At 38.5% G+C, this 21,318-nt stretch overlaps 1 protein-coding gene across 1 annotated transcript; it reads right to left on the reverse strand.

Annotated features, from left to right (window-relative positions):
* Positions 1 to 14,535: 14,535 nt before the first annotated feature.
* On the reverse strand, positions 14,536 to 15,180 carry LOC103447968 (serine/threonine-protein kinase AtPK2/AtPK19-like). The gene has a single exon (XM_008387192.1). It carries the CDS (start codon positions 15,178 to 15,180, stop codon positions 14,536 to 14,538), a length of 645 nt encoding a protein of 214 aa, XP_008385414.1.
* Positions 15,181 to 21,318: the final 6,138 nt, after the last annotated feature.

The raw sequence follows: 21,318 nt of genomic DNA on the forward strand, positions 1-21,318 counted from the left end.
GCAAATAATGAACAAGGTTTGTAGAATTCAGTTTCCATAAATGCTTTCCTAATACTCATCATGCGTTTTGTGCAACAGTTCTTGATGAATGCTTTCCTAATAGGATTTGGATCCTCTCTCCTGAGCTTAGGAGGCTAAGCCTCCTGAGTAAAACACACAGGCTGTTAAATTTTGATACAACGGTTACAATTATTATAACTTTTAGAGGATCATTTTGTTTGTAGTTGTTTGATCAAAATCCAATGGCTCGTGTACTTTGCCTCCTAAGCTCAGAAGATAATTCAAATCCTTCCTAATACTCCTCATGTGTTTTCTACAAATGTTCTTGATGAATGCTTTCCTAAGTACCAATTTTGTACATAAGTAAAATCAATAATGTGAAATCAAAATTAGGAATTTTAAAATTTAACAAATATTACGTATCTAAATTATAAAAGTAAAAAAAAAATAATTAAACAATCATATATTTAAACGAAAGAGAGAGGATCCTCACCGGATCCTCTTTGTAAGGATCCTCGCCAGATCCTCTTTGTAAGGATCCCAATGATCCTCCAATTACATATGTTTATTGTACATCTTGCGGTCAGTTTTTGTTATGTACTGTTTATATTCAATTTAAAAAAAAAAAATTTACAATGATTTTTTATCGCACGATGTACAATGAATGAATGTGATTAGAGGATTCCAGGATCCTCACAAAGAGGATCTGGCGAGTATCCTCCTGGTAAACGAAAAGGGTTGAAGATGTGCAATGTTTTAGTTATAATAATAATTTAATACTAAATTTGTCATGTATAAGAGTCGGACCTGAGATTCTGACTCACAAGCGTAGTAACCATTATAATCAAATTTACTTGCGTCACTTGTTCATTGGTTATAACTTATGTTAGATATGGTTGTTATGATAGGAAAAATATAATTGTGTAAATCTTTGTAAATTCTAGGAAATCCTTATGAAATTCTGTCATGTCTTTTAGATAATATCTTGTTTAAATTGTAATACCTAAGGGGTAAGAAATTTACCTTTCTTACTACTATAAATAAAGGCACAGTGGGGTGAGAAATCACACCTTAGAATTCACCAATTCTCCCTATGCTTTTTGCACATTCTCTCAATCTCTCTGTAATTCTTCAGTTAAAAGGCACTACAACACTTTTAACTTTAGTTTTGTTAAACAACGATATTATTTACAACTAAGCTATATGAGCAATAAATTGGTATCAAGCTTGCTATTTATGAGATTCAATATATAAGAAAAATAAATAAAGAGAAACCAGACCATAGTAGTAAAAGACAATTTTAAGTCTATTATAAAATCATTGTTGATGGAAAGAGTTGTGAAACTTAAAAAGATCATTTTCAATACAATGGTAATCTTTTTTTTTCTTTTACTTTTTTTTTTCAACTATTTGTAACTCGTTTCTTTCTTAAGTATTTATGATCTATCAAAAACCTAAAGAAAGTTGAAACTCCACTATAAAATCAATCGACAATTTGGGGAGTGCTTAACTTGTTATAAGTCCGTGCAATGTTTCTTTTTTCGAAGTGGAAATTTTTATTTCGCGTTCTCACAATCCCCCTTATGCACAAGAAATTTTCAAGCCTAATACGTGGACAACACAAATTGGGTGACATAGAAAACGTGCGATCGTTGGGTTTCACATGTGGTGTCAGCATGTTATGATATTATGAAGTTGAGGTTTCACCATAAAACCAATTGACAATATGGGGGATTACCCAATTCTATTACAAGGTTTGGTCTTTCTCTGATGTTAGACTTTGCCCTTCACATCCTCCCAAAGTGATTGTTCAAATGTATGAAAGCAAACATTTTTGCATGTATTGATGCTAAAAAATTACAAAACCTACATGGTACGCATGCTGAGTAATTATAAGCTAACTATATCCTTCTTATGAATGCGGGCGTGCCAACTCGCAACTGAGCTTGGTCAGGCGAGTAAAATAAAAGTGGTGGTGGTGGTGTCTAATGTGGTGCTGACTTCTGCACTTGAACAATTGCGGCCGATGAACGAACACGTCTCGGCCTTGAGTTTTAGAACTTGAAGTCAAGGTTGCCTAGATCACTGTGAAATTCAAGATCTCTTGCACCAGGTTTGGTTGCCTCAACTATATATTTTTTTAAATATAAGTGTGTTGAATCAGTATCAGGATGTTGGTGCACAATACTAAAAAAAGATGATCATTTTATGGTGAATGTGGTTTGGTCGGATGAATGCTAAACTGCGAAATGCACCTAATAGTAACCAATCATAGAACACTTCATTTCTCTGTGAGGCTAATAAAGTGACCTCATTGGGTGAAAGTTAGAAACTTTTCGCCAATCGAGACTTGAATAGATAACCACCCAACCATAATCAATGATGTTCACTTGTTCGAACTGAAGATGCTTTTGAATCGTCTGGTTCTATGGCTTCAGTGCAGTTCACTTATCCAAACTGAAAATGTCGTCGGTTGCCAACATAGTGTTGTTCATTTATCTAAACTAAAGATGTGTTGGCAGAAGGGTTATGATTATTATTGCTGGTCACTTTCAGGCCAACAAATGGTGCAGGCTAGGAAATAGGCCACGAAAAACCCATAATGAAGTCAAAGACCAAGGAAGATTAAGAAGTCTAAGGCTTAAGAGGTATAGAGAAAGATGTTCCTAAGTGCTAAACTTGACTGCCTACCAGCTAAGTCCGACTAGGTTACAAAAAAGTACTTTCCGACCGCTACAGGCATATAGGTAGGCTGACAACTTTATATCGCAAGGTTCCAGGAATAGGTTTACTCATACGTTAATCAAGCCACATGGCAACTTGCAACCAAAAGCAGAGGCCTATGATGGGATGTAAAGGAAGTTGGGATGCTCTTCAAAGAGACGAGGTTGGATAACTAAGACTGAACAAGTTGTTCGGCACGAATCACTCAACAAAGGCATGCCATCTCGATTAAGCAATCACTTCACCACCGAATGTCTGGTTGGCAAGTAAAAAGCTATCATTGTACTAGTCGAGGCAAATGGTGCATTAAAGGCTAGAAAAGTGAGATTAGGTTAGCCTAATGCTCCTGAGTTCATTAAGAGTCTTTATAAAAGGGTAGGAACCTCTGGTAAAGAGGTCGAACAATGATGTACTAAAGAATTCTTGTGTTAAGCCAGATGCTATTTATAGTCTTAAAATCAATACAATTCGAGCAACATATTGGACGTAGCTAGTTTTGCAAGGTGAACCACTTATATACCTTGCGTCCATGTCATTTTAGTTTCTATCCCAACCCCACCAATGGCTTACTGTTTTAATTTGTTAACCTACAAGTTTTGAGCATTAACAAGGATTGTTAGTGTTTTTCTCAAAGGCATGAGAAAGGTTTCGCATAGAGTAAGGGTTTTTGCTTAGAGCGTTTTAGTTGTTTGTTGAGTTGAAGGAGGATTTCTTGTTGTAGAACCTCTTCTATTTATATGAGTGGACTTCTTGATGATCAAGGTATAATTTTGATAATGGTCCAATTCTTCGGCATATTCTTTAAATATACTCAGAGTTATTCTCGGCTAAAACTCTATTGCTGCCAAGCCTAATTGTCTTTGACTAGAACTCTGAACCTAGATGGATTATGCAATTGATTCAAACCTTTATTTGGAATGTAACGACCCGTCCCAAAAAATTATAGACCTTATAATTTTAAATGTGAATTTATGAAAATGCCTTTCAAGGCAAAGAGGTTGACTTTTGCTGACCGTCTTGTCATGTCACGTAAGGTTTGTTTTCTTGGCGTATCCTCATAGTACTCGTTGCTACAAATGCGTGGGCATAAATGGAACACAATTTGGAGTTATAACGAATGAGTTATTAACAAATGAAAAAATTGTAAATTTATTATTTTCTGGAATGCTCCTAATTTTTGGAGCAAAATCTGGAAAGCCACGTGTGTGACCCAGATTAAAGGGAAGAAAAGTTGGGTGGTGGAAATGAAAGATAAAGGAGAGGAATGAGGATAGGCGCTGCTCAATCGGGAGAAGAGAGAGAAGTGAGTAACCAATAGGAAGAGAGACCAATAAGGGAAATGAGGGAAAATGAGATTAAGGGAATTGGTCGGGTTCCCCTTGACCCACGTGATAACCCGACTTCCTTAGAGTTTTCCGACGGTTTTCCGTCCAATTTTTTGGCCTTCTTCAACCTTCCATCACCATAACACCCCATCACCTAATTCTAACCAAACCCAACGATTTTTTAGCACCGATGTGGAGAGAAAACCCACCGACGGGTCCGGGTGTGTCTCAGCCTTAAATCACATCTCTACCACCATTAGACTTTTCTTAAACCCAGGAACAAACCCTAACCAACCATAGAGGCGGCGGAGCACTGGAGGAGTCAAACAATGCATACCCAAATATAGGGTTCTAACGGGTTTGGGTGAAATTGAGCTTTTCCAGGCCAAATTGGCCTTAGTCATAAGTATGAAAGTTATTCTTCTCATCGAGATCTTCATTCTTGTAAAATTTGAGAATTTTTGGAGTTGTTGGAATTTTCGGTGAGTCGGGACGACTGACTGCCACGGGTGGCGGCGGATGCGGTGGCGCATAGGGGAAAACCCCAAGGTCCTTCCTTAGGTTTCTCAACATGCCAGACTCAAATCTGCCCTTCGTTTTCTGAAATTTCCGTTGTTTGGTTATATTTCCGTTAAGGGCTGCTACTTGGTTAATAGAGGAATCGACAATCCGACCGTTGGATTGTCACCAAACTTTGATACGTTATAGTACGTACTATTTGAGGATATTAGAAACTTATGGATTGGATATCCGACGTACGGATCTTCCCGAATAGGATATGTAAGTTACTTGTTCTATTGATAAGAATTATGAGACGTGATTTGATAATTGTTTTGGGCGCCGATCGTTTGTGACACCTCGATATTCATGCTGGGGAGTTGTAGCGCGGACCTTAGGTGAGTGGGTTTTTTTCCTTTTTATAGTGTGTGTATATATATACACACACCTTACTGTTTTCCATGAATGTTTTAAATTGATTATACATAGCATGCCATGATTTAAATGTGTTATATTTAAATATTGCATTGTGATGAGATTTGTGGTTATGCCAAATGATCCTATGGAGGCGCAGGTAAGTTCAGGTGAGTTATTTTGTGATTGAAATGGTTGAATTATATGAGTAAGCATATATTCATTTAGAGCTCATCATTGTTGCACCCTGGTGTTAGTGCTCCTGCCCCGGGCCAGGGCACAGCCTTCATGTGATGTTCACCTCCCGCATCGCACACTCGCCTTAGATCCAAGTTAGGTGCTTGCCTGTCATATAGGTCGCATTAGGCGACTCCGACTCGTAGGTGACCCGCGTATAGCACTAGATTTCACGTAATCGTAGCACTAGAGCATACACATTTACACCCAGCATGTCATACAGGTCACACTATGTGACTCCGACTCGTGAGCTAGCATAGACTGATGAGCAATAGATCTAGTTGTACATGTCACATTAGGTAACTCTGACATGCATGCTAGTTTAGACAGATTTCACACCTGACTTACATTTATTATTGCTGAGATATTGTAGCATGGCATGCTTCTGTTTTCACTGCACTTGGGCATTCATTTTTGTACTTACGTAGTATTATTATTTTCTGGAAATTATATAGGTTTTACGGCGAGGAATTATAACGTTTTCAAAAGGTTTTTATTAAAACTTTATTTTCAGGACCACTCACCCTTGTTTTTCGCCCCTCCAGGTTCTAGTAGCAGAGTTTTCATAACGACGAGGATTATTGGAAAATCTTGGGGTAGACGATTACCATCTATGGTATAATTCTCACCTTATTTTACTATATTGTATTTATGCTTTGTTATCACGTGTGAAATGGGTTCATACCTGCTCACCACGCACTCTTGTATTTAGGCACTTTTAGGTTTAAATCTATTCATATTTTCCACATCATTATACTTTATGGTTTCGTCACCTTATAGGTGTCGGCTAACACAACTCGATTTGGAGTCCTAATGGACATTCCAGGTCGGGGTGTGTCATGAAAACCATTCCTGATCTTTAATGTTTCTCTCATCCAAAAATTTAAAGTACATAGGCTAAGAGCGTGCAAATTGGGTCCAAACAATATGTCACGTGATAAAATAGATAATTGCCATTTTTCCGACGAATTGCTGCAAGAAACTACTTGGGAACTCCTCCACGACCTTCCTTGTCTCCATTCCATCTCAAATTTGGAGAGATTTGGCTTTGAAAATGGAAGAACCCGCAAGAAGGGGTGCGGCGACTTTGGCTTTGAATCACCCAATCCCGAAGCAATTTCTTCCAACTACCACCACCTATAGCATCCTCTTGAGGCCTAGAACAAAGCCCAAGCAATGGTTGGGACAACGGAGTTGTTTTGGAGTCGGATTGAGCACACTCAAAACCTAGGGTTTCCGACGGGTTTTGTTGAAATTGGAGGCTTTGCCAACCGAATTGGCCTTGGCCACAGGCGTCGATCGATCGGGATGCCTCGGTACTCATTCTAGGGAGTTGTAGCGTGGACTCCAGGTGAGTGGGCCTTTGGTTTTTAATATATATTTATATACTTGATATACTTCCTAGAAATACACTTAAATGAAAGTATGCTTTGAATTACTATGCCAAATGCTTTTATATTTTGAATATGCATTTAATAGTTGCATTTATATGATTGTGGTGTTGTGGACTCTCAGGTAAGTATCAGATGAGTTATAGTTGGTTAATGTGAACTACGAACGGCTTGATCCCTGTTTAGGGTACGTAGGCAGCCTAACGAAATGTTAGGTGCATCCATACAATATATGAATGAAATAAATGAGATATAAGTTTATTTGAGGAATTGAGTAGTGTGATGAACATGTTTAGTTGGCTATGTGATATGTGATTAAGAAACGATAGCTCATAACCTGCACCAGGGTGATTGTGATTTAGCTAGAGAGAGTTGGCACATGCCTGAATATAATGTCACCTCCCATACCATATGCTCACATTGGATCAAATTTAGGTGCACAGTCTTATCGTACAGACTATCATAGGTGGTTCCGACTTGTAGGTGACTAGCGATTTATCGCACAGCTAGCATAAGAGCGTAGCAGTGAGCATAACTATATTACACCCAATCTTATCGTATAGACCATTTCAGTGGTTCCGACTCGTGTGCAGTGTAGTGCCGTACAGGTCACTTGTGGTGACTTCGGCTGGATTGATTGATGAGCTATGAATTCAGCCGTACAAACCTCTGTAGAGGTTCCGGCTAATATGTTATTTTCCATGAGCTTATTCTCACCTGAATCACTTATCATATTTCATATTTGGCATGTCATACTTTTGATTTATGGATATGTGAAGCATGATTTGAAAATATATTGATATGTATTGATATATTCTATTTCTGGAAAAATTATACAGGTTTTACGGCAAGAGGTTAGAACCTTTGAGAAAGAAATGAATTTGAAAATATTTGTTTTTGCCCACTCACGCTTTCTGTTTTCCGCCCCTCCAGGTTTTAATTACTAAAAGTTCATATTGACGAAGATTCTTGGCAAATCCCAGGATAGGTGGCTACCTTAGAGGGTATAATCCTTATCCTTTATGCTCTACATACTTATGCTTTAACGTCACGTGTGAGGTGAGTTATTTCCCGCTCACCAGCACACTCTGGTATTTAGGCACTCTTAAGTTTAAATTTATTCCACATCCTTACACTTTATGGCTTCGTCACCTTCCAGGTGTCGGTCAGCACAACTCGATTTGAAGTCCTAATGGACATTCCGGGTCGGAATGTGTCAGTAAGGCTATAAACTCATAAACATACTTATATACAACGAAATTAATTAAAAATATACACAAATACATTACCCAAAAAAACACACACGCATTTAATTGCTGCATTCATACAAATGTTAGAAATGCTCCATAAACTTGTAAAATGTACAAAAACTTATATTTCCAAAATTCCGAGACAAGACCAGCTTCGTATAAAATTCACATATTTTGAAACTGTGGGTAAAAAGTTATATTATGAAATGATTTGGATTCAAATTGAAAACTTGGTTTTGATCTGATCCATCAGAAAATTGGCCCTAGACATTTCATAACAATTTTTTCTCGTGTGACAAAAAATCCTTACGAATGAGACACCAAGTCTGATTGAATTCTCTAACATGAGATATTCCGTCACTATATTCTCAAATTAACAAATTCGCAGAAAAAAAATATATGTCACACCAAAACACATGATAAGTAGTTTGCTAGGTGGTAGCCCTCATTAAAAGTTTTAGGTACGATGTGACATCGACCATGGTCACTTGCGACGAAACTCTATACCTAAGAAGCAAGGAGAGGATGAAAATTCATAAATGCAAGGATGAATGATTGCCATGTCACACTGACCATTCATGTGCTTGATAATATTTGAAAGCATCCATCTATTCGATACATGAGAGAGAGAGAGAGAGAGAGAGAGAGAGAGAGAGAGAGAGAGAGCGCAGTGGGACATCTCTAAATTAGAAAATCTATGTTCCTATTCTTATATGGGTGTAGAAAAGCAAGAGAGGGGGAGAGAGAGAGGGGGGAAAAGGCAATGCAAAAACCAAGAAAAAAATCACATCAAAATACATCATAAGTCTCTTTAAAGGGAAAAAGGGTACTATCGAGTGAGGAGGAAAGGGACCGTAGGGCATGTGATATTGAAGCAAAAAAACATAAAATCAAGGAAAAACTGAAAAATAATTAAAGAGGAAAGAAACACTCTGTTTGGAAAGGCTTTGGCCTTGTGTATGTGTGGGTGTGAACCGTGTGTTTGTTCTACATCTTAAAAGGATGAATCGTTTTGCTAAATTGGGTAAATGCATGCATGATAAAAAATAAGTGTGCATTGGCCTTTTGTGCCTACTTTTAACTCTTGAGTTTACCATGGTGACAAAGTTACCCAAGCGCATGATTGCGGGGTACTATAAAAAAATTAAAAAGTGAAGTTGGGTGAAATTAAAGTTGGGCATAATTGTTCACAACAGCGTGAGTTTATTCTAGTCCTTTTTTGATAAATAATAAGATAATTTTCACGAAATTTATTTAAATTATAAGAAGTTGAGGAGATAGGATTAGGAATAAGCAAATATCCATTCGTTATGAGTAATCATGGTTATCCGTTTATTTAAATTTGACGGCTACGATTATGGGTAACCGTTTAGATAAATAAACGGTTATGAGTATAACTGTTTATCCATGAAATTTAAATGGGTGGTTATGAGTATTACCCACGATTATAAACGGGTGCCAATTTAACCATTTATTTTAATATATGTAAAACTAAAAAATAAATAAAAAAAATAGTTTCTAGCTAAGTTTAGTATCCTGAGACATATTTGGTTATAAAGGGCCATATAATATATATGCCTCACTTGAGAGAAAAATATAGTTGATAGAATGTGTCAATGTTTAATATATGTGATTGAATGTGCTAAAACATTAGAGTGTTCGACATTTTTGTTTTGAAGTCTTTTGGAGCTTTGGCCAATTCAAGATAATGATTATCTTGAGCTTTTAGAAATATGTTATTGTCAGTTAATGCATACTTATATATATGTATATATATATTTAATTGGCCTCGAGTTTTCAATAAATATTTGACCCAAAAATTAGAATCAATTAAATGGCTTAGATCGATGAACATATGTTTCTAAATAAAAATCCAAATATTTATTAAATTAGCTTATTAGTATACTGATGCGTACTTACATATATATATATATATATGTATATGTATACAAGAATATTAATTAACCTACAACCATGCATGATTCTTGTAATAGATTGATTGTCAAATAATTGGGAGACATCGCATATATTCATAAATAATATTGCCGTTAATACAAAAATTCATGTTAAATGTATTTATAATGGTATTTAATTGTTAGATAAAGAAAATTATGACAAATTTCTTTTTAATTTTCAAGTTGTTAAAAAAATAGGTAGACGGGTGAAAAAAAGAGTAAACAGGTTAAAAATGGGTAAACGGGTACACGGTTATAGTTAAATGGGTATGCGGTTATGGGTAAATGGGTATGGTTAACCGTTTATAAACTGTTATGGGTATGGGTATACCCGTTTATGTAAATACCCAATGGGTAAACGGTTATGCGGGTACAAGCTTAAACGGTTATGGGTAAATAACTGCGGTTACCCGCCTGCCATAACCGTTGCCCATCCCTAGATAGAGTGTTAAACTTAGTAGGCTCACGCAAGTACACCATTAGTATTATTGATATTGTCCCAACTTAATTATCTATTATTAGTAGGAGTGGAAACTCCTATCCATTAATTGTATATTATTTTGTTATATGACTAATATGAGATCATATTCTCCAACAGTAAGAACGTTTGAATCCGAAATGCAATAAGTTGAAGAAGAAGACTCTATCCACCATGAAAATCCACCACATACGAGTTATTCTTGTCGTTAATTAGGTTTTGAGATTTTAAGGTTTGAAGAGAAGCAAAAGGTCTCTAAGTTTAACTATGTATGCCTAGCTAATTACATATGCGCAAAAGAAAACAAGCAATTCTTGATTATTTTGTTTTCACCTTTATGTAATAGACAGGTTTGCTAAGAAGAGGCGGGGTGAAACTAAATCTTGGTTATTTTGTTTCGACTCTTATCATCTCGTCGTTGATGTTTTTTAACTAAGTTTTAGTCGGGATTCATATTTGGACACGCAACTAGCACAACCCGAACTTTTCTTCTCCACTCGAGCTCAAATTAGTTTTGGGGCCAAGAAAACTTCGCATCCGGTTACTATTTAATTGAGGATTTGGGCTTTTTGTAATTCAACTCACTTTAAATCTGGCCAAATGCTCAGCTTATGTGCACTGCCACAAGGGCAAACGCTAGCTGCACGATCGAAAATAAACAGCTTTGAATCAAATGGGTCTCGCGTGCTTGTTGTAGAGATTTTTCCCATGGATAGTTCTCATTTTGCGATCCGACCTAGAAAACACTCAAAGCAACAAAAAGCAAAACAACAAAGTTGGAGTATGGAGAACAATCTACAGGGTAAAACTGAGCTGAACATCGCACCATACACCTTACCAATCCATTGCACCATGTTCATCTTCTTCCCCAGAAATATCATATTCCGCTGAAAATCTAAACCCTAGACACTAAAATTGGTCTCAAGGCGACACTCGTGGTTTATTCGTGCCATTCTTTGCTCAAGTTGAGGCCCAAGAATCTTTTGCCATCTCTCCATAAATAAAAAAGTTCATGTAAGCGTTTTAGCTTATTCAAATAGTAAAATTGTCTATGTTCAATATCATGTTCAATGTTGTTAGGGTTTACTCTATTTGAAGAATATAAAGTTAGTGATAATTATGAAATTTACAATCATGATATGGCAATGAAAATAGAGCTTTACGACCTGAGTCTAAGGCTTACTAGGCACGGACTAACAACAATTCAAAGTTGGATACATGTTTGAAGGACTTACATAAATAAGTTCGGTGACGACATGAAATATAAGTTCCGAGAGACATGCTTCGGCCACTTATTGGATTTGAGTAGTTTAATTTTTAGTTGTCAAATTGTCCATGCAATGATCTTCCATTGAGTAACAAATAAGGTGGTAAGTTACATCACTGGTCTGAGCAATGTTATTGGCAAGGACAATGTTGCAAATTTTACCGAACATGATTTTGCTCTGATTACCGAGCTGCAATGTACATGACAGAGTGCCGGACATAAGAGTGCCAAATAATTGCGATTTTTGTAACTGAAGAAGTACTTTCTTAGAAGTATTCGTGGTGTCTGGACAATTACTGAAAAAAGCATTCAATAAATACCACGATGAGGATGATTTGCTGCAATTAGGTCTTTTATTCATGCTACATTTTGTGATTTTGGATTGATCCAAGCGTAAAGGTAAATGACCTTTACTTGCATCTAGCCGATAATTTGATGATGTTCAATAAATATCGTCGGGAAAGTTTGTCGTTTGAACTCCCCCGGGGTGCCCTTTTATTTGCTCCCGAGAGCACGAACAATGACGGTGGTCTAGTGCTGATGGTGGTAGTGATTACGGTAGGATGAAGACAAGGGGTAAAGGCAAGGCCAATGCAATATAAAAGACAAGTCAGGAAGTAAAGTGCAAGTTAATGTCAAGAAGAGGGAAAGGCAGTGGCTAGGGATGGGCATAGGGGTCTTTGGACTCGTGAATTCGGACAGTATTATTCGGCCCGATATAAAACTGTCTGAGTTGGATCCGACTTGTGTTCAACTGAGTCCAAAGCTGAGTCCATATTTCTTATGTGTGTGTAGGTCACTTGTCATTTTATTAGTGGTTCACAATAAAACACATGATCGATAATTTTATATATGTTCAACCCTAAGAAATAAAACAACGATCTAACTTCTTCAAACAAAGAGTCTTAAGAATCTTTTTATAACATTTGTTGGTATTGGTTTTGTTAGAAGTAATTCTTTCGTAGTAGGAACACAGAGATTGTTTTATATTGTTGTTTTGTTATATGACATGATTGAAAACGGATCCATTTGACCCGTAGGAACAAGACCATATCAAATGGATCCAAATGAGTCGGTTCTACTATTAAAATATATAAACCTGAACCAGCTTGGGACTTGTTAGAAAAAAAGTCGAATCCAGATCTACCAAAAATAGACCTGACTTGACCTGCGCCCACCCCGACTTAGCTTTATAGAAAGTAGCGAAACGATTATTGCTACAACCAATTTTTTGTACTCTCATGAGCGATTATTAATTGTTAATATGTTGTAAGACTAGTTTATGTCAACGACAGACAGTCATCCAAATACAGAACACCGACAAATGTAGTTTGCCCAAGGAGGCAGAGGCAAAGGGTGAGGGTGGAAAGAAAAAGCAAAAACTGGTTGGAGTTTAACCATATTGACCTAAATAAATATCATATTGATAGTTAAACTATTGACGAAATCATGAGCTATATATGCACATCAAAATTGGCGTCAATATGAAGAAGCTCTGAGTATCTTGTGATTACCTAGGGACACGATATAAGTTAGTCATAGTAATTAAACTAGCATTTGAGCTCGTGCGATGCCGCGGGTTGTAAAACTATGTTACACGTATGAAATATATTCAAATCTATTTACATCCACAGTGGAATCTAGAAGTCATCTAAAGTGTTTTTGGAGATCACAAAATATAAATGTCTATGTGTAAATGTAGAAAATCTTAAATGCATTTGGCCACACATACCCTGGTATGCTACAACCAAAATAATGTAAAATGGCTCATCCATATTTTCCCATGTACATTATGAACCACTTATTATCCAAAATATTGTAGCAACCTTTATACAATATATTCATTAGATTGGTTGATCAATCAACTTTTCAAAAAATCCTAGTACAATAGTATGTGATCTCACATACCTAGTTGCTCATCCCTATATATGCAACAAAATAGTTATACAACTCCATCATCGCAAGTCCTCACATCATCTTTCATTGCATCCCTAAAGAGAAAAGTGATTCAAAAATGTATTTGGCCTAAAGTATAGTGTTTACCATATGTTTCCTTCAATCAATTGAGAAATCTAGATTAGTAGATGGGCTTTGCTCAAAAGAAAAAAAATTCTTCCTCAATTTTTCAAGAAGCATGATATAGAAGATAGTGTCCTCGTATATATTAATTGTTTATTGATAGTAGCAGGCTGCCAAATAATTTTGGAGTACTGGACGTCCTTTTAATCACCTAGTTGGTGATAATAGCCGAAGGCTGCCGAATAATTTTGGAGTACTTGGCGTACTTTTGATCACCTGGTTGGTGATAATAGCGGCAGGCTGCCGAATAATTTTGGAGTACTGGGCGTACTTTTGATTGGCTTACTTTTGATCACTTGATTGGTGATAATAGTGGCAGGCTGCCGAATAATTTTGGAGTACCGGACGTACTTTTGATCATCTGGTTGGTGATAATAGAGGGTGAACCTTAAGTGGAAGGATGTAGGTTGGAGTTTGAAGCCATAGAGTCTGGCTCTTTTAGGCATATGAGCCTTCGCCCTCCACATAACATTCCAGCCCATTATTTTGGGCTTGCCATTTTTTTTTTGGCATGCTGCCTTCTTTCTTTATTTATGATTACCCTTTGGTGGGTTTATACAGATGTCTGCAAAAGATAAGAAAAATAAATCACATCATTCAAAAAAATTGATGCAGAAGGTGGGTATGGCAGATGGTTGGATAATGGGATAGCATGTGCAGCTGACAGTTGCAGGGAGCAGGACCTGCTCGATGGGTCACACCCATAATTCCCTTCTCTGCAATCATGCCATCACCACCGCAATTATATTTGCTTCTTTTTATCTTCTTTTTCTTTTCCCACTCCATTTCCTGCAACTTTCAAAACGTCAAGGTTGGCAGAGCCCATCTACATAATTGAAAGGAATTTGAGCTTTTACTTTTGCTTTTACTTTCTCTTTTTCACCGCACCTCTCTCTGTCTCTCCACCTCCAAACATATCACCTGCTGACTTGTTTTTTCTTTTTCTTTTTTCTAAACGGCGACAACTTAGTAAGACTATCTCTTTCAGCTTTCGTGTAATCAACATGGTTCTTCTTTATGATTGTGTCCTTCCTCATAACCTTCATGGCAAAAAGCCCATCATCGTCATCACCGCCACCGTTACTGTCGCCATTGCTCTTCTTTCTCACTTGAAAGACCTTCTCAAACGCGCCCTGACCCATAACTCTCAGCATCTTAAAATCTGCAGTCCCAAACTTCCGAGCTCCGAGCTCGGTCCTCTCTGATTCCCCACCATTCCCATTCTCGGTTCCGATTGGGGTTTCTGATTCGTCGTCATCGCTATGGGAATTGAGGAAATCGAAGGTGAAGGGAAGGGAGGAGGGAATGGGAGTGAAGCACAATGAGGGGCCCACGAATGAGTGAGAGCGGATGTGGATGACTAGAGAAGGAGGCGGGAATAAGGCGGCAGCGGGGGTGGATGAGTCGTTGGGGGTGGTGGCTGTGGGGCCGAAGATTTCGTTAAAGTCGAAGTCTTGAGGTGGGGATGAGGAGGAGAGGGCGAAGGACGGCAGGATTATGAGGCTGCTGAGCTTCGCGGCCAACAGTGAATGAAGTGTTTTCTTCTGAGATGAGGTCACCATCGTTCTTCAGCGAGCAATCTCTCGCTCTGTTTTTCTCTGCTCACTTAAAACCGTTGGATCTTCTGTTGATGTAAACTCCCTGCGTTGTTGTCGTGATCAATAGATAGCGCTCGATCAAAAGTGAAACCCAAAGAACTAATGAGGGCCTTGTTGCAAATGACAGTGGAGACCGACAAGACCACAGAGAGGGTCAACGCCCCCACTGTCCCTAGCTGAAACCTCGCTCCTTCCCCCATCTTTTTGGCCTCCGACCCAACTTCAAGCTATCTAGTGTCCATAAACAACCCAAAAATTAGAATGACAGAAACCGATAAATGGGTAATCTGGAGAACTAAACGTTGAGTTGTTTGGAAAGGGATTAGAGTCTCAGATCTGATGGATGGTTGAGATCAGTTGGAGGTCAATGCCCAATTGGTTGTGTTGTCTGTCTCTGTGATTTGCTTGTGGAATTGGAGGCTATTGGTCAGCTGATTCAAGAGAGATGCACCTGAGTTTCTCTTTCTCTCTGTAGATTGAATGGGTGTGTCTCTGAGTGTGGGTGTTGGGTTTCTGCAGATTCACGGCGGAGGTGAAAAATTGAGAGAGAACCGACATAGCTTTTTGTGTCGTTTCCTACAAACGGCGCCAAATGTTGATGCACAAAACCGGAGGGGTCTTGGAACAATGTAAATCCGACCACGAATCTACAAGAAAGTAAAGAACACAAGATATATCGTGGTTTACCCCAATGTTTGGGCTATGTCCACACTGATGTTGATATTGTTTCTCTGTAACTGTATGTATGGATTACAAAGTGTTGTTGTGTTTGTGAGGATCAAGATGTGGAAGGATGATAATAATTTCGGCAAGTAGTGCTACTACCGGGAGAAGTGTAGCGGCGAAAGTGGTAGACGAGTGTGATTCGGTCAGAGGATGTGATAAGGAGCATGCAGGTCTACCTCCATGTGGGAACAATATTGTCGATGCCTCTGCGGATGTGTAGAATGCTTTGGGTCTAAACAAACGTCTAGGGGTTGTGGATGTTAGTTGGATCATAGCCAGATAATTACGAACCAAAATGTATATGACAGTGATACCACGTGGTATGTTGACTTGGTATTATGAGTCTATACAAATTGTTGATTTTCAAAGTGTGTTTGTATAGTATTTTAATACATAAGAAGCATTACAATGATACAGCACTATATAAGGAGGCTTGAGTAAAGTTCACACTCAATTATACTCCTTGATTTACGCCATAACAACCAAGTTTTGGAGATTTCCTCAGCATTATCACCTGTAATTATTAAGTCATGAACATAAATCAACATAACCAAGTTTTGAACATATCCAATGCGAACAAACAATGATGAATCTGCATTGCTCCTTTGGAAACCAACACTGTTAAGAACGGAACTTAGCTTGGCATACCAAGCTTGAGGAGATTATTTTAGTCCATAAATTAATTTGTGCAGTTTACAAACCAAATCGGCTACATTGCTTTGAGGATGACTTGGTAGCAATTTCGTAGACTTCCTCAAACATTTGAGTGAATCCACAAGCCACCAGAATTTCTTTATGCCTCTCTATTGATCCATCTGAATTAAATATTATCTTATAGATTTTGTGTTGATTGAGAGCTTTAAGTTCTTCTCTCATTGCCTCTTTCCACACATCCTGGCTGTTGGTCTCTTGAAAATTAGTAATTATATATAGTAACTAAAATTAATAAAAATATTTTATGAAAAAATAATACACTAACTAAGAGTTCTTCCACTAGGTGGTGCTTCACATTGCGGGGGACGTACTTGTATTCTAGAACGAGTGTTGTGCCTAAAAATCTATTTTTTTAAAAAATAAAAAAGTTTGTACTTTTCTAAATATACCTCCTATGTTTAGAAAAATTTATAATATACACACCAAATTATAATATTATAACACAATTTATCATTAACCTTAAGAATACTTTAACGTTCACCTCCCTGTCCTTCTTCCCAAACCCCGTTCCCCTCCTATTCCCCATCTCCCTCCCCACCCACCCTCTGCCATTCTGAATTTGGGGGCCCTGTGCGGTGACACCACTTGTACACCCTCAGGGCCGGCACTGGTGGGGAGGGAGATGGGGAATGGATATACTAAATTGTTCTCTCAGTGCAATTGTCTTGAGCGTATTATCCCTGATCCAGGAACTAGGTTTGAGTCTTCCCAGTGGTGGCTTTTTTGTGTGTTTTATTTTTAATTATTTTGGTATCTAAAAGCATGGTTTAGTGTTTTATTTAAAAAAAAAAATTGGTATTTAAAAGCATGGTGTTTTTTTTTTTTGGGAAAAAAGCATGCTGTTTTGAACCCAAAAACTTAGGGGAGGCAAATCACCTAGCTACCACGCCAAGAATATTTTTCTTTCTTTTATATTATCATTTTTTATGATTAAAAATGTAAAAGAAAACATAGCAACTATAATGTTAGACCTTTTAAGGGTTTTTATTCTTTTTTTTTTGTATTTATAAATAAGGAGTTTTGAACTCAAAAACATAGGGATGCAAATAAGTACCTAACCACCAGTCCACCACACCTAAATTTGTTTCGTTTTGTTTTTGTTTTTTTTATCTCAATTCATACATAATCGTAAAAATTAAAATGTAAAAGAAAACATAACAATACAAATTCTATACAATTTAAGGGCCTCTGTTAAAGTCTCGCACAGGGCCCCCAAAATCTCAGGACCGGCCTTGCTCCCCACCCACCCTCTCCCAATTGTATCCCTCCCCAAACCTGTCCCCTTCCCCTTCCACATCCGTACCCACCCATCTCACAAGCACCCACACCCATTACATCAAAAAAATTCAAGTAGTAAAACAAATTATCAGAAAACACAGTAACAAATATACAATGTATATTAATTCAGAATATAAAATAAGAACGAACAATGTAATTCCAAAATATAACAACTGTAAAATTATTAAGCTCGAAAGACACCAAATACATCATTCTTGATCCCAAGCAGCCGGACAAGACGGCTAAAATCGACTCACAACTGAGCTCGAAGGAAAAAAAAAAAGAGCTCACGGCCTTCCTTAGGGAAAATCATGATGTTTTCGCATGATCACCCTCTAACATACCCAATTTTATCATAAGATAGCCTACCACAAGCTACATGTCGACCCTACTGCTAAACCAATGATTCAGAAAAGAAGACACTTCGCTCCAAAACGAGTAGCGATCATAAAGGTGGAGATCGACAAGCTATTGGAGGCCGGATTCATTGAGAAAGTGGCGCATTTAGCATGGCTAGCCAACGTCGTGTTGGTAATGAAGAAAAAGAAGGGCAAGTGGAGAGTATGCGTAGACTACATTGACCTCAACAAGGCTTGCCTGAAAGATCTGTTCCCTATCCCCCGAATTGACTTACTGGTGGACTCAACCACAGGGAACCAGCTTCCCAGTTTCTTTGACTTACTGGTTGACTCAACCGAGTTTGTGATCGAGCGAGGCATCTACTGCTACAAGGTCATTCCTTTTGGCCTCAAGAACGCATGAGCTACCTATCAAAGGTTAGCAAACATGATGTTCAAGAAGCAGATTAGGGTTACCATGGAGGTCTACGTTAACGACATCATGGTAAAAGGAAAGCAGTGGTTAGACCACCTCAGAAACTTGGCAGAGACATTCAGTATCCTCAAAGAATATAAGATGAAGCTCAACTCAACCAAATGCACATTTGGAGTCTCCTCATACCGATTCTTAGGGCACCTCGTAACCTAGCGATGAATCAAGGCACATCCTAAACAGATAAAAGCAATCTTGGAGATAAAGTCCACCACCACTTTGAAGGAGATCCAAAGTCTGACCGAACGAGCAGCCGCACTCAATCGTTTCCTCTCGTGATCAACCGACCAATACAAGCCTTTTTTTTAAGGCCATCAAGAAGGTGCACAAAGACAAGTGGGACGATGAGTGTGAAAAAGCATTTCAAGACTTGAAAAGATATCTGACATCCTATCTGCTATTATCTAAGTCAAAAGCAGCTGAGGACTTATACATCTACTTAGCAGTCTTAGAAGTAGCAGTAAGCTCTGCCCTCATACGAGAAGAATTAGGGGCCCAACTGCCAGTATTGTACATTTCTAAAAGCTCTCAAACAAGAAACTCGAGGATTGAAAAGCTAATTTTGGTGCAATTGTTGCATCTTGAAAGCTTATACCATATTTGCAGGCACATACAGTCATCGTCATGACTCAATATCCCCTACAATCTATTGGAACTCGGCCAATACGGTTTGGTTTACTGACCTCGCACAACGATAAAAGCTCAGGCCTTGGCTGACTTTATAGTGGAGTTCATTCCCAGCCTGGAAGACACAACAGCACAACCCAAAGACACCTCCGAAGCAACCGAGTATGCCTCGGCCAAAATTGCCCCATTTGCAGACGATTTTGGCATCTACATGTCGACAACTCCTCCAGCTTCAAAGAAGTAAGGGTTCAAGTAACATGTGACAACTCAATACTCGAGCAGGTAATCACTATGGGTTTCAAGGCATTAAACAACAAAGCAGAGTATGAGGCCTTATTGGCAGGCCTCCTAATGGCACAAGATCTGGCTCACAATCCATTCTGATTCTTAGCTCATCACAAGCTAGACTACCAGAGAGGTATGAATACAGCTTGAGGCGTTTCAAACTTACACCCTTACACAAATACCACAAGCAAACAACGTTCATGCAGATGCCCTGGCAGCCTTGGCTTCGCTTTGGACTATTAGTTCAGACACTCCATCCCGATCAAGTATTTGGGAAAACCGAGCATAGAAAACGAACCAGCAGCCGAGGTATTATAAGTTTATACAACCCCAAGCTGGTAAAATCCCATCATCGACTACCTAATCAATAGGACACTCCTTGCATAAAGATTGGAAGCTAAAAAACTCCAAATAAAGGCGGTATGCTACTACACATGGAACAAAATTCTCATCCGAAGATCATTTTCAGGGCCACATCTCAGCTGCCTAGCACATCCTGACAACTTGAAAGTTCTAAGCTTGATTCACGAAGGAGTTTGTGGAAACCATTCAGGTTGCCGATCCTTAGCACAAAAGGTCATTAACGTTGGCTACTAATGGCCCACCATTGTTCAAAAGTGCGACAATCGCCAACACTCCAAGCATTTACTCGCACTGCTTGCCAGTGAGCTTCACCCACTGACAAGCTCATATCCATTCATGTAGTGGGTAATCAACCTGGTAAGGCCCATGCTACCCGCTACTGGGGCTTGGGCATGATGATCGTGGCTACTGACTACTTCACAAAGTGGGTAGAAGCCGAGCCTATGACCACCACTACTCAATCAGACATAGAACGCTTCATATAAAGGAATATCATTTCCCAATTTGGCATGCCACAATCTATCGTCACCGATAATGGCTTTCAATTCGTGGGCAAAAACTTGGCGAAGTTCTTCAAAAAATATGACATCAAGCAGCACATATCTATGTCTAGATATCCCAAGGCAACAAGTAGGCAGAGGCATCTAGCAAGACAATTATGGACTGCCTCAAGAAATCACTCATGAACGAGCAGGGAAACTGGCCAAACAAATTTCTCAGTGTTTTATAGGCGTATCGCACAACCAAACAATGAGTAACCAGCGAAACTCCTTTCTACCTTGTGTTTGGTTCAAAAACAATTATCCCTCACAATCTCATCATGCTAAGCATCAGCACTACACTGCTAACTTTGGAACATAATAGAAATGAGATGGCCATAGATCTAGACTTGGCAGAGGAAAGGCGCGAAAAAGCTATCACCTATATTGCAGCCAACCAACAACATATCCTCTCCAGTTATAACAAAAAGGCAAAGATCCGGCAATTTCAGCCTGAATATCTAGTCCTGAGAAAAACCTTCATCACTGCACGAATAAAAAGCTCTAAAAAGATTAATCTTATCTGGGAAGGTCTGTACAAGGTCAACAGAGTAGGCGAAAATGGTAGTTACACCCTCACCACCATAAACGACAAAGATGTCGACAAGTAGTGAAATGCTTACAACCAGAGAAAATACTACGCAGAACCTCCTGCTTCACCCTAGGCCCTGCTCGGACGGAATAAAGCTTGAAGACTCAAGCAGCTCGACGAGCACTACCTCGCAAGCTGAGGACTATC

This window comes from Malus domestica, chromosome 11, assembly GCF_042453785.1.
Source record: "Malus domestica chromosome 11, GDT2T_hap1".
Taxonomy (NCBI): domain Eukaryota; kingdom Viridiplantae; phylum Streptophyta; class Magnoliopsida; order Rosales; family Rosaceae; genus Malus; species Malus domestica.